At 40.8% G+C, this 14,739-nt stretch overlaps 1 protein-coding gene across 2 annotated transcripts in view; it reads right to left on the bottom strand.

The window, feature by feature from the left end:
- The window catches only part of ITGBL1 (integrin subunit beta like 1), a gene marked incomplete at both ends in the record, with an annotated part of 147,762 nt that overhangs the window by 76,215 nt on the left and 56,808 nt on the right, over window positions 1–14,739 (bottom strand). For both annotated transcript variants that reach the window (XM_084234580.1, XM_084234581.1), the window contains 3 exons: window positions 3,487–3,627; window positions 5,802–5,942; window positions 9,569–9,691. In XM_084234580.1, the coding sequence (XP_084090706.1) occupies window positions 3,487–3,627; window positions 5,802–5,942; window positions 9,569–9,691 (405 nt within the window). The remainder of the gene's footprint in view (window positions 1–3,486; window positions 3,628–5,801; window positions 5,943–9,568; window positions 9,692–14,739) is intronic.

Below are 14,739 nucleotides of genomic sequence, written 5' to 3'. Positions count from 1 at the left end.
CAACCTGACCCCCCAGGAGGCACCTGCTCCTGGAGCTACCCCAGTTCCTGAGACCTGTGGAATGAATTAGGAGGCTGCAGAGGGAGCCCATGGAGAGGGAGAATATTCTCCAGTTCTGCCATCGGGCTGCAGGTTGAAGAGCAGTCATTATTTTCTATCTGAGGTATGGTCACATCAATAGTTTTTCAAAAGTTCATGGTGTTAATTAATGCTACATGACAACCACCTTCGACACATACTCATATCAAATGAACATGCCAAGTACCTTACATTTGCATGAAGTTATATGTCAAATATATTTCCATTTAAAAAATCAGCAGGGAAACAAAGCCAATCTGTGAAGACAGCCAGGGGTTATTAATTCGAGACTTGCTCCAACTTTTAACTTGGTCCAATGAATATAAAAAATAAGTCAGGTTAATTGTGGATGCATTAAAACATTTGGAAAGAAATGCAAATGCTTTAGACCCAGAAGAAGAAAGCTCCGATTTTTTTCATATATGTATATATATATATATATATATATTTTTTTTTTTTTTTACTGTCAGTACCATTGGTTTACAAAGTTGTCAGTATTTTGAAAGTCTAGGGCACCCCCCTTCAAGTGAAGTCTCCACAGTGCTCCCACCACAAGGTACCCAGAGTCCTTCATCACAGTGAATCGTGCTCTCGCCCAACCCCATTCTCACCCTCTTCCTTCCCCTTCCCCCCTGGATGCTCTATGACACGAAATAAGGCAGAAGGAGGAAGATAAATACTGATGGTGTCACTTAAATGTGGAGCATAGAGAAACCAAGCAAAGGTTTCAATAAAGACAAACTTGAAAACCAACCTTTGAAATCTGACCATAGTCTGTCATCTTTATGCCTCCACATCCACTTCCTGTTTTCTTACCACTCTGTATTTTGCACACAGTTTTTTATCTCTCTGTTTTTCCCCTAATACTATGCGATTATTGCAGCTTCATTTTCCTATGTCTCTGCTATTTCTAGGCTCTTCTACAATCACTGGAAACATGGCCCGCAAGGTGCTACACCCCCCATTCTTATGCAATGCTACAAGGTCATGATGACCTTCAAGGATCACCCCATTTCCACTGAGTGCTGCCCCAGGCCTCACGAACTCCAAGCAAAGTTCAGAAGAACCTGTCATGGCTTTATTTTCACAAATTATTGATAATAGGAAGGAGATCTATAGGGAAAGGTTGGGGGAATAACTAAGATCTAACTAGTATTAGGATTTAAAAAAATCCATCCATAAGTGGATTTCCCTTTCCAGATGATGCAAACTGAACATACTTACCTGTTTCCTTCAGTTTTTTCCATTGTGCTTTGGGAATCCACAGCAACATTTCCCTACTTCATAAGTTCTACCAAATGGTGCCATTTTCTAAACTAACACAATGCCAAGGCAGGACTAACTTTATATTTTCACCATTTCGGTGGACAGGATAAACTGAAAGATAGAGCGTCAGGTCACATGGCGGCATATTTTTCAATGATGGGATTTGGGGAACTAGACCACAGTGAGAGGCAGTCAGCAGGGATCAAGGGACTCTTTCAGGGAATCAGGGAGCAAATTCATAGAAATAAGGTCACAGACACAGCAGTGGACTCACTTCAGGGTCGCTAGTCTTGCCCTGGTCATTTCAGTGACACTCAAATTTTGACAACAGTATCGTCTTCTTTAGGGTGTGTGTGTATCTGTGTGCATTCATCCATACACAAAGACACACACTCACATGCTCCACACTCTGAGGATGATGAACAACAGGAATGAAAGAAAAATAAATGAAGCAGATTTATTTGCAAACAAGGATCATATTTTAAAACATGTGTGTCCATGAGGCAGCAGGCACACACAATCATATCTACACACATCACTGAGCACCCGAGTGCGCAGAGTAGGAATAAACAGATAAAATGACAATGTCAGTTAAAAAAGCCAACTTAAAAAAGAAATAAAAATTTAAAATGTGAAATCACAGAGAAAGAAATAAAACTAAAGCACCAATTTCAATTAATCCGTTGGGATATTTCCCTTGGAATTAAATAAGAGCAACACTCTCAGAATGCAAGAATGGGGGCTAAAAATAAAGTTGCATTTCACCTGAACCTCATTACATGCCAGGCTGGCATAAATCACTAAAGAATATCCACGCAGTTGGGTTACTTCAGTCTCAAAACACATTAACATTCTCAACATTCTCAATCTCATGGTGTGACTTAGAATGGCAATTAGGGAAACGGTGAAGACTGATATGGTACGAACATAACACAGAACGCTACAGATTTACTAAGAATGAAGAAATATTACAGAGTAGATGCCTGCCCCAGGTCATAGAGACAGACAAAGAGCCTCAGATTTAGAGCAATCTAGGCATCCAGAAGACAGCTCTTCCTTACAAAAACAAAATTGAAGAATTTTATTTGTATCATTGGAGATTAACTTAGATGAGTGTTGATGGTTTCCAAGTGACCCTTAAGGCCGTGTGAGATTGTCAAATTACCAGATTTCTTTGGAGCTGTCTCCCCCACCACCCTGTACAAACACCCTATAACTCCTGACTTCCCCAAACTCAAATAGCCTGTTGTTGACCAGAAGCCTTACTGATAACATCAAGAGTGGACTAACACCTATTGTGCACATTATATGTATTAGATAATGTATTCTTATGATCAAGGAAGCTGGAGAAAAGAAAATGTTATTAAGAAAACCATAAAGTAGAGAATATACATGGACAGGATTGGACTGTATTTGTTGAAAATCATCTGTGTATCCTGGACACTCACAGATCAAGCCATGTTCAAGATCCACTGTGCGTTAATGTCCATGTCCCAGGAGCCCACCTGTTCGTGGCCTGCAGGCTGCTAGTTTTGCATTCTACCCTTGAGCAGTAGTTCTCCTTGGTGAGCAAGGGCTAGTTTAAAACTGGGCTAGGCACCTCCCTCGTGGCACAGGGGTTAAGTCTCAGCACTATGAAGCTATCCGCAGCCACTGTGGCATGAGTTCAATCCCCAGCCAGGGAGCTACCCACATGGCACAGCAGACCTCTTCTGTCTCGCCCGCTGCTCCCCTCAGCAGTGGATTTCAGTAGATCCGCCTGTTCTACTCCCCATTCTGTCTATGGTGAATCTGCTCATACCCCCCACACTCCCTCCACCTCTGGCCTACACACCCTGCTCTTGCATTGATAAATATAATAAATCTTTAAAAAAGAGAGAGAGAGAGAGCAGGAGGAAATGGGAGGCTCATCTTTTAAAAAATAAATAAATAAAACTGGGCTAGTTTTAAGAGATGGGTGCATTTTTCTTTCTAGTCTTTGCCCCAAATGTGACCCTTTGGAGGGTTCTCAAGTACTGGGGGTATGGATTGCTTTAGGGTGCACATTCTGCTCTTTGCCAGTGCCCATGAGAGACAGAGAGCAGCTTAAAAATAGGGACATGAGCATTTCTAGAGGGGCAGGGGAGCCAGGAGGGCACTCACCCGAGCAGAAGTCATCAGAGTAGCGGTCGTAGACGGCCCGGCAGTCCCGCTCGTCACACTCGCACGTGGACCCGTGGATGTCGCCCCAGTCCCCGGTGGGGTCGACGTCGTGGCAGGAGCACTCCCCACACACGCAAGTCCCTGGCGGGGAAAGTCAGTTACAGAGTGCCGTGGCCAAAGGCACAAGAGAAAGCCTGGAACACGGTGTGTTTCCCGGCTGGAGCTTACTGGTATTTGGAAAATAAACACACTCAGAAAAAAATACAAAGGGAAAAACACCATCTCAAGTAGACAGTGGAGATTCTCTCAAAACAAAACGATTATCTATAGCTAGAATGTGAGGGCCTCCAAGACGTGCCATTAGCCCGGTGTTGGTTTGCCTCAAAGTCATATCAAAACAGCCAAAGCAAGAAGAGATGTAATCCTTGCCTCAGCATCAGGGGGAGGAGGGGCCCAATGGGCTGTGGGGTGCACGGTGGGGCCTCAGCGGTCACATACATTTGAAGGGGGTGATTCTGTGCCTCTAATTCATGGACAGTGGTGCCAGCCAATGTTATCACAATAAAATAAATTTAAAAATTAAAAAAAAAAGAATGTTAGGGTTAAAACAGTAAAAAAATTTAAAAAAAGGTTTGTAATCTGTTTGGCAAAAGGAAAGGTAATGAAAAAAAAAATGAGTAAGCTATAAAACTGTAAATACTGAGATTTTGAAAAAGAGGGCATAAATCCTGTAGGAAACAGTGCCAGAGCTGGGGGGGAGGGGAAATCAGTGTGCGTGCAAGTGACCAGGGCAGAGGGCCTGAGTGTGCAGAGATGGGATGTATCCAGGTGAGGCTGGGAAGAGAACAACTCAAAGTCAAGAAAAAAAGAAAAAGCAAGGAAAGGGGGACCTGTATTGCTAGAGCAAAGGTGCGTGGTAAGGAAGACACGCTCAGGTGCTGGAGACGAGGCAGGTAAAACCTGGGTCACTGGGGGACTGGGCAGCGGAGATGCCCAGTGTAGGTCATCGTCATGTGAATTCAGTAGTCATCTTTAGGCCAACGAGCTAATAATTTGAGGGAATCTCACTGGCCACCAGCCTCGTTCAGGCTGTGCATCTGCTCGGCCTCTGCCAGACCCTAGGAGCTGAGTCCAGGGAGAGCTGGCAGGTAGCAGGTGTTTTCATAAGACACCTGGTCACTTTCCTCCTGTCTCTTTTCAAAACCAAAATGGTTATTATCCACATTAACACAGTCAGCTTCCTACAATGACTGCGTAAGAGTGGCTGCTGAGCTTACTGAATAAAAAGCACATAAACAGAGACATGTCCTTATATGTTAAATAAAAATACAACACACATTAGTAGGATGTTCAATCAGATCTATTCTGCATAAAAAGTCCAAGTTCAGACATTTGGTTTCCTTTCTGTGTGTGCAGAAATGTGCCACATTTTACTCTTCTATGTCCATTAGTAAAAGGATGAAATTGGCCGTATCTGAAGGCTGTCCATGTAGGCACTGTCTATTAAAAGGTGGCGTTCTTTTGTAGAAATGAAAATTTTTCCAGGTTTCTCGATGTTTATAATTTTATAGAAGGAAATGTGGGCACTTATTTATTTCCAGTCATCAATGTAAATTCCAAGTGGCTTTCTTTTTCTGCCAGAACAGCTGGCAAAGGGGAAAATAACAAGTATTTTCACCCAAGTCTTCAAAACTGATTTGGTTTCACCAGTTAGTTGACTCACTTTACATCTTAGCAGTGAAAACATATTTTTCAAATTCACGTTTTCGGTCACTCTAAACTCTTTTAGCTATTTGGTCCATGTTTCTCTATCTCTCGTCTTCAATGTCACACTTTTTATCAATCAAAAGCGGAATGGCTTTATCAATGCTGTATTGCAGCCCACACTTCTATTTACTCATAATTAAGACAAGGAGAGTTTTGTGGTTTGATTTTTTTCTGAATGGTCTCTGGATAATTAGATGCTCATGCTGTCCATGGCTGCATTAGTCAAGAGACATTTAGCAGAAGTATCTATGAGAATTGCCTTTTAGCTGTACTGTGCTATTTCTGGATGGCCGCCAAAGAAATTACCGTCCCTCTGTTAACTATTTGTTCAGTCGAGCTTAAAGAATGACAGTGACTTTCTTATCTTTCTGCTTTCTACTCAAGAGCAAAACAGGGAGAGAAGATGGTGGGTATAGTAAATGTTGATTTACATTAAAGTCAGGCCTAGAGAAGGCAAAGCTTCCCACCCGGAGGAATCAGAGGAGGGGTGTTGATCATTAAGAGCTGTGTTTTGCTCTCAATCACGTAGTGACGCATGAAAGACACACCTCTGTTACTGCAGACTTGGCCATCTGGAGATGTACATCTTCTCTTGCTCTCCCAGGGGGTGACAGCACACTGGAATTCGCATTTATCCCCATGCCAACCAGCCTCGCAGTAACAGTTTCCACAGTAACACTTGCCATGGCCTTTACCCAAAATGAATTTTAGACAGTGAGGGGGAAAAAAAGCAACTTTCAAAAGCAGAATTAACTTTCTACCGCTTGGTGGCTTGGTGATCTTTTTGTTTTGCCTCTTGGAACTTATATAATGTTACCATGGAAGGTTACATCAACTGAAATAAGGGAAAAAGAAATAATATAAAGGTTCCTCCCTCATTCTTTAGTTAAAATAATCCACTTATGCATTTTGGCCCTCAAACATCATAGTTGCTCCTAGACCTACTCCTTGCATAAAGAAAGCAAACCCATGTATTGATTTACTGGGTGCTAGGCAGATAGCCTATGCAATGAAAACATTTTAAATCATTGACATGAAAGACTGTGAAAGACTATTGCCTTCTGATCTCAAATGTATCAAACTCAATGTATGTAAGCATTCACTTTAAGGGCATTTCTTGAATGAGTCATTAAAATATTTCATTTAACTAGATGTAGGCTGATAACACAATGCAGTAGCTGCAGAGATAGACACAAAAGTCTTTATACCTGGAACTTACAGACTGTTAGAAACCGATGTTACTTTAATTAAAAAAAAATTTCATTGCAAATCAATGATGAGAAACCAAGGGTATGTGTGGACTGAATGTATGTTTCTTCAACCAGAGTGAATCTTTCATCTTTTCATTCACTGAGCCCCACAAGCTGTTCTGTCCTACGATGTGGAAAAGAGGCTTTCAGCTAAGTCAATGTTCAGTACTCCTTTAGACTGATATTGTGGACCCCTGGTTTCACAATCAAATCTCTTATTTGCAAGGAGGTGCCTTCATGGATAAGGACCCCCCCATCATTGTGTGTCCGGATGCCACCTCACCTTTTCAGCTCCCATCACTTCATAAATTCTTACCTTGAACATGTGTGCTCTGCCCAAGCAACCTGCACCCGCACCTAGCAATCCCTCCACAAATCCCTGCAGAGGGCAAGTGTATTTATCCTCAAGTGCACTTTGGTGTCCTCTGTTTTTGTAGTTATGCCACTGACCATGAGTGTATGTTCTTGTTTTTGTAAATATGATGAAAACCACATTCGCACTGGATTAAACTTCTAATCCTTTCTGTTTTATAGCAGTTTGTGTTTCATCAGCATCTAGCATTAGTGTCATTATGTTCTTCCTTTTTTCTCCACTGACAGCCATAATCCCAGAGGCCAGGGGGCAAGGAGGGTGAGGCTGTTTTCCTTTCTTAACACTGGCATTTCTGGCCAATGGCAACAGCATTAATAGCGCCTTGAGACTCATTTGTGATGGGGAAGAGCGGGGGTAGAAGAGACTATTCTGGTTGCTTATGTTATTCTTGCCCATCAGCTGAGAGGCCCTTCAGCAGACACATATAGAGATAGAGGGAGAGAGATGGAGAAAGAGATAGGCATCTGAGCATATGGTGCCATGTTTTCTGTCTAAATGAGCTATACTTGGGGTATCCGAGTAAAATCTCTTCTTAATCTAATAGGCAGTGATGATTTTGGCTACAAATTTTAATTTTAATGTGTTCTCCTGAGCAAATGGAAAGGCTGTCAAACAATTTCATCAATAATAAAATACAAAATCACATGTTTTACTCACAAACTTAAAATTGTCTCTATGTACACACACACACACACAAATTCCATTCTAGTGCTCTATCACAAGCCTCAGGAATATGAAGATTACATGGGAATAAAGCAAGACAACTGAGCATGCAAAGATTTTGCCAGCATTGAGGTTTTTATAAGAATTGATCTCCTTCTGAAAATAGGATTTTTGTTCTCCTGCAATTTCAGGAAATTTATGTAAAGTTTGAGATGTTTAAGGATTACCATGATATTAACAAATGATCAGAAAACTATATTCTCCATGCCCAATTTTTCTACATGTTTATAAAGTCAGTATTGAACTAGAGTTTTATATTTTTTTTAATGGTGACAGAGGCCAATAAGGAAACAAAGGTCACCTGCAACTGTCCCTATAAACAGAAAACCAAGTGGATCATCCCGACCCCTCAAATGAAAATATTGCAACAAGACACATCTGGCTCATTGAGATAAACTAGAAGCTTTAGGACATTACACATTCCAGAAAATAAACATTGCTCTTTGCTTTGAGAGAGCAAGAAAACCTGCCTCTGTATTGCTTTACTGATGGGCTATAAAATCACCTCTCGACAGATTGGTTTCCCGTGACTGACATGTGAAAGATGGACATTGCCAGTCAATGCCACCTCCATGGGGTGATAACAGGCGCGCTGGTGTCCCCGGGCAGAGGCCGCACCATGAAATTGCTTAAACCCCAAACAAATGGAAATAATAAATGGAAAGGTTGAGTTCAACAGTTCCCGTTAGGTTATTTCAAGTTGAATGTTTATCTTTACACAGGCAAACAGGTTTTGCTGTGGCAGTGTACAGTAGTACACACTGGCCCCAGGCATGTTCCTGCCCTCTTTTTTTATCTGTAATAATTGGAAATGAAACATGGTAAGGACAAATGCATAATATGTGTGGGGAGATGTATCTAATTGTGTTTGTCCATGCAGCAAGGAGTTTAGAGAGGAAGGAACAAGCAGTCTCAAAGTCGGAGTCTCAGGATGACCACAGGAATCAAATCTACAATTTATTTTTGTAAGCAAAGCCAAGATTGCCATATGTCACTGTCAAGTTCCCTATGACCCTCTGGTTTTCCCTGTTCACATTTGTCCCTGATCCTTCCAGGTAAAAGACTCTTCTGAATTCATTCTGCTGTGGACGGGAAACTTGTCAGTGATAAATGAAATGAGCATTATCAATAGAGAGATGAGGCCAGAGGTAACCAGACTAACATGTGTGGTAGGAGTACAGAAGAGATTCTCACATTCTCATTGTCTTTGTCCACAACTGCAAACTAAAACTTGGGGACAGGCTTGAAGACAGGGAAGCAGAAAAGAAGGACACTGTGGGTGGTGAAGAAGGGCTCTCTCTATGAGCTCCCTACCCAGGGCACGGAGTTGGGGCTCCCTCGTGAGGAGCCAGGTGGTGGGCATCAGGCAGACAGGAGTCTAAATGTCGTCATAACTGCTGGAATGGCCATCGATAAGTGAGGATTTTATCTAAACTCCAATTCCCACATTTGTCTGGATAAAATTGATTCTTATCCTAAGGTAATGTGATTGTAAGGTGAGACTACATGGTGCATATTAAGTACTTGCTGCAGTGCTGGGTATTAGTGTTAAGTACTTGCTCTAAACCCATGTTACATCAATACATAAAGGCATATGGCTTGGAAAGTGAAAGAGAACAAAATTAAAACATGCAGTTGAGAAATTGGGAATAAAGAAACAAAATAAAAGCAGCTAGAAAGAGCAGAGAAGAAGTTGGAGTCTAACTAGGCCCACTCCAGCTCTGCAATTGGCCGGTTGCCATAGTGATCGGCTGTCCTCTGGGAACCATTGGGTTTTGCACATAAAAGTGCTAGTCAACTTGGAAGATCTTCATCTAACTCTCCTTATATGAAGTGTTTTCCTTTAATAAACACAGGCTCAGATTAAATTAACAAACCTAGTGCAGAAATTGATAGCAAGATAAATGTACAATGAAATGGATGAAAGATGACATACTTTTATTAATTTCTGTAAAGTTAACATACATACCTCCACATATTTCTTCCGTTTCATCATCTATGCATTCTCTATCGTCACACTCACAAAATTTACCATAAATGAGTCCATTTCCATCGGTATTATCACACTTACACCTGCCGCAGTGACATGTACCTGGACCATTCAAATAAAGCAAACATTGTTTGTTAAATGCATATAAATTACAATTAATGAATTTAACCTATCTCTTTCAAGGAACTAGAAGATCAAATCAGTTTAAAATAACAATTGTGTATTTCTGTGGGTACAATCAGACAGATAAGAAAACATTCTTTCTTGAGAGTATTGTAATACAGCAATTATATTTTACAGCACATCGCTATTATGATTGACCTCTAACAGTTTCATGAATGTAAATTTGACTTCCTCAAATGAAAATCTACTTTTATTCATGTCCATTCAATTGATGCATGAATGAATAGCTTCTGCTTTCACCTGGGTCTTAAGTGAACTAAAGCAGAAAATTCTATGCTTTGTGAGGGATGTAACCTTGCTTATCTTCCTCTCCAGTATTTAGTCAATGCTTTGCACAATATTTGAACTTAGCATTTATATAATAACTATTTTGTGGAATTCATTATCAAATGCATAACTGAAAAACGTATGCCCTAGTAAGTTCACATCTGCAATATTACACTGATACACACGTAATGACAATGGGTCCAGAGTGGGTTTTCTTAGTCACAAAGAACTGAGATCACACTCAAACCTCAGGGTAATTCAGGGCAGTTCAGACTGATACAGAAGCACTGGAGACATCTGGTCTACCACACACCGCATCCTCAACCAAATTCCCAGATTGGACTACAATCCCTGGAGTGAATTCACTGACAGAAAGACAGCATTTAAATGATATTGAATGGCAAAATGTTCACCTGAGGAACTTCCTCTTAGTATTATTATTCAATTCCTCATTGTTCATCACAGCAATCAAGGCATATTTATTGAGACATTAGCACTCAGGAGACACCACTTTAGAGGTGGGGGTGCAATAGGAGATCAAGTCAGCCATAATTCTCCACTCTGAGTTTTATATGAGTAAAAACCAACTCGATAAAGTAAATGGTGAAGTGAAGAGTGTTGCAAAAGCACATAGCAAGGGGATTTAACTGAGACATGAAGGTCAAAAATAGAGTCTCCAGGGAAGAAGCTGTTCACTGAGAACTGAACACCAAGTAAAAATAAGAGATAAGAGAAGTGAGATGGTGAAGAGGCCCATTTCCAGCAGGAGACAACAACACAGCTCTGGGCTGAAGAGAAAATAGAAGGAAAAAAATCAAAAATCACCAGACTCTAGGAAATAATGTGGAATGAAATGACCACACCACTGAAGGTCTAATTTATGGAGATCCCACAGGTCACATTAAAGACTTTCAAACTTTAATCCAAGCATAATGAGAAGCCACAGAAATATTTCTACAAGGGAGTCTATGACACAGCACACATTTTCACTAGATTACTCAGTATGTCCAAGGGAATAAAAAGGTGGTAAAAGTGGGTAGGAGGAAATGAGTAGAAAGACTTCTCTGGATGGCAACTGAGCAAGATGGTGGAGGGGGTTATTTCAGTAGGAAGAATAGATGACTTGGTGATTGAGCATGAGAGGAAAGGGGTCGGGGTGGGGGGGTACTGAAGAGGGTGTTGCTATTTGTCTTGAGTGACCAGATGTTGGTAGTGAGGTCAAGTGGAGAGAGAGCATAGAATGAGGACTAAGGCAGACTTGTAATCCCTCTTAGCTCTCCATGTTTAAGATCATGACCTTCATTTCAAATATCTGTAAATAAGTCTATTTCATATGGTGAGAACCAAGTGATAAATATATCACCCAATTATTTTTCTAAAAGCACTACTGTACTAGTACCCAGTAGGCTTTCTATAAACTCTGGATTCTTTCCTTTCCCCTACCAAAATGCTGAAGATGCGAGCAGTATTTCCAAATACTTCCTCTGGGCTCAGTCCATTTTATGGACCCCAAAATGTCCTGTTTTCATCAATTGTGTGCTTCTACACATCATTTGCTAGCAATTTGCTATTGTCTGTAAGATTTTTTTTTTTCTCTCACAGCCTTATACAAAGGGTGATTCTGTAGATTTGAGCTTCATATTTTTCCTCTCTAAAGAGATATGAAATTTTCTTTTATTAAGCTTCATTTTCTTATGTTTCTTTTATTAAAAGTATTTTACACCATGAAAGTTCATTTCAAATCTGAAGTTTGAATTCTCGGTATTGCTTCATCTCATTTTTTCTCTAATTATCACCCTTTTTTTTCATTTTCACATTGATTCATATTGTACTTCAACCAACCATCCATGTGTCTAGTTATTAAGTTTTTTTTTGTTACCTATTATACTTTTGGTAAAGTATTAGTACTGGGTGCTATTGGAGATAATAAGGTGAATAAAATTAAAACTAAATCAGAGACATGGAAGAAAAGTTAGATAATAGATAATTTATACACACACACACACAACCGGGTGACTTAAAGGCATTTGCACAAACAGATCTGTGAAAAATGTTACACATCTCAGTCTTTATGAAAGAAGAAAGGGAAAAGTTCTATAACTGATATTTGATGTATGAACTGAATTTCAACAAATGGAGATGGAGAACAAATCTTGTGATGTTGAGGGAAGAGCCTGGGTTAAGGAATAGGGATGGAGAATTTCTGATTCGAGTTGGAAGAAAAGGCAGAGTGTAGAAGATCCAGGAGACGGGTTCAGGATTTTCGATTTTATCTATCAGGATATCAGCAGCCTCTCCTGCTTTGGAGCAGGGTATAGCTTCGGTCTACGTATGTAGTAGTTGTTTTTAGGAAAGTTAGGAAGGCGCAGTCTCTGTCTCTGAATTCTACAACTTCTCACTGACATCATCCACAGGCAGTGCACTCCCCTACACACGGCTGAACCATTCTTGGCTGATGTGGGAAGTTTACAACAGCTCGGAGACTTCCTGTCTCACCCATCAAGCAGAACTCACAAGCCAGGCTCTGAGACATGGCAGATGGGAGTCCAGGCCCAAGTGCCAGCCTCCTGTGCCATGCTCTGTCGTGCTGCTTCTCTTTCTTGGTTGCCAGTTATCTCAGACTCTGGGATTGGTCTTCTGCTTCTTGCTGGATTATTTTAGCTCTGACTTTTCATCCTGCCCAATATAGCTATCTTCTCTAGGATGACGTCCTTGTCTTGAACGCCAGCCTACAGCCCTGTGCATGGTGCCCAAGCCTCCCTTGGCTCTGGGTACTGCCTTTCTGTGTCTCTACAGGGGCAGCTCCATCTCACCTGTTCTTCCATATTATTCCCCCTCCACTCATCTCTTCTCCCCCCTCTACTCCAAGTTTCTTCCAGCAAACTTCATTATATTATGGTGAAGGGTGAGATTAGTAGAAAGAACTCACAGATGAATAAAATTTAGGGGGGCTTTTGGGGAAGTCTTGAACTAGACTGGTAGGTATAACACTAAAAGAAATAAAATTGATAATGAAATTGCCAAAGTAAATTTGAAAGTCTTAGATACTGAGAAGAGAGAAAGAAAATGAAGATATAAACGTAATGCTGAGGGCGTCCCCAGTGACGTAGCAGGTTGAGCACAGCACTGTGAAGCTGTCCACAGCCTCTGCAGTGCAAGTTCGATTCTCAGCCACCCACGGAGATACCCACATGGCATGGCAGACCTCTCCTGTCTTGCCTGCTGCTCCCCTCAGCAGTGTGTTTCATTGGTCTGCCTGTTCTGTTCCCCGCTCTGGCTCTGGTGAATCCTCTCACCCTTCCGTGCTTCTGACTATACCCAGTGTTTGAATAAATAAATAAATAAATAAATAAATCTTTTAAAAAATGTAATAAAAATAAATAAATAAATGTATCTTTTGGCCCAGCAATCTCAGTTCCAGAAATTTATTTTGCAGATGCACCTCCAAAAATATAAAAACAGCTTTGCATCAATTCATTCCCTGAATTAATATTTCAATTTTAAAGTATTGGAAACTGCCCAAATGTAGTAGATTGGCTGAATCAACTATGTCACAAGCATAGAAATGAGTTCAGTGCATCTAAAAAAACACACAAAAAACCCCCATGAGGGCCTCCACGGTGGCGCAGCAGGTTGAGCACAGCACTATGAAGTTGTCCACAGCCTCTGCAGTGCGGATTTGATCCCGGCAGCTGGCAAGAATCCCACATGGTGCAGCAGAGCTCTCCTGTCTCTCCCGCTGCTCCCCTCAGCTGGGTATTTCTGTCATCTGCCTATTCTGCTTCTTGCTCTGTTTCTGGTAAATCCTCTCACCCTCCCGCGCCTCTGTCCTGTACCCTAGCTCTTGTATAAAATTAATTAAATCTTTAAAAAAAAAACAAAAACAAAAAACCCCACGAGACAGATTTCTATGAACTGATAGGGAATGAATTCCAGAAGATAATGTTGAGTAGCAAAGAGAGAGGGCCGAAGAGTACACACGGCATGCTACCTTCTGTGCAGGGAAAAAAATTGAATAAAAGCATATACATATATAAAGCTACATATTGTACTTTTACAATAAATAAATAATATACACAGATAAAACTGAATGTTTAGAAAAGCTGGTTACCTGGAAAGTGTGAGGAGAAGCAGTCGGAGGTATAGGAAAGAAATGATTCGGAGTGTATTTTCATGCATAGTTTTGACTTTTGGAAGCATGTTAATGTTTTACACGTTATAAGATGAAACTAAGTCAGTGAGAATGGAAAGAGGAAAAACAACTTAAATGGAAAGAAATCTAAAATAAATAAGCTCACATTCTCACCACTCCTTTAAAACTAGCTGGAAGAATGAAGAGGGCATATTGCCCAGATTTGGGATTATTTCCCAAAATAACCTTTCTATCAGAGAAAATTATTTATGTGGCAAGGCAAGTCCATTCTCACTGACCAGCAGGTCCTTGGCTCCTGTGGGGACCCCTCTTTCCTTAGGTCCCAGACCCATATTTAGTTCAAGATGAAAACCCTCATTTTGACCCCATTCACTTTAGAATTTACACCCATGTACAGTACCCCTGTGTAATGATATGTAATGAAATTTATTCTTTTCTCCTAATAATCTGTCTGATGTTAATTTAATTGCTTCACTAGTTCTAGAAAAACCCAAAGGGGTGGGGAGAAATTTCCTCTCTGACCCCTATCACCCTTCTGAACTTAATC

Source organism: Talpa europaea (assembly GCF_964194135.1).
Source record: "Talpa europaea genome assembly, chromosome: 6".
NCBI lineage: Eukaryota > Metazoa > Chordata > Mammalia > Eulipotyphla > Talpidae > Talpa > Talpa europaea.
This window is presented reverse-complemented; position numbering and strand designations above follow the sequence as displayed.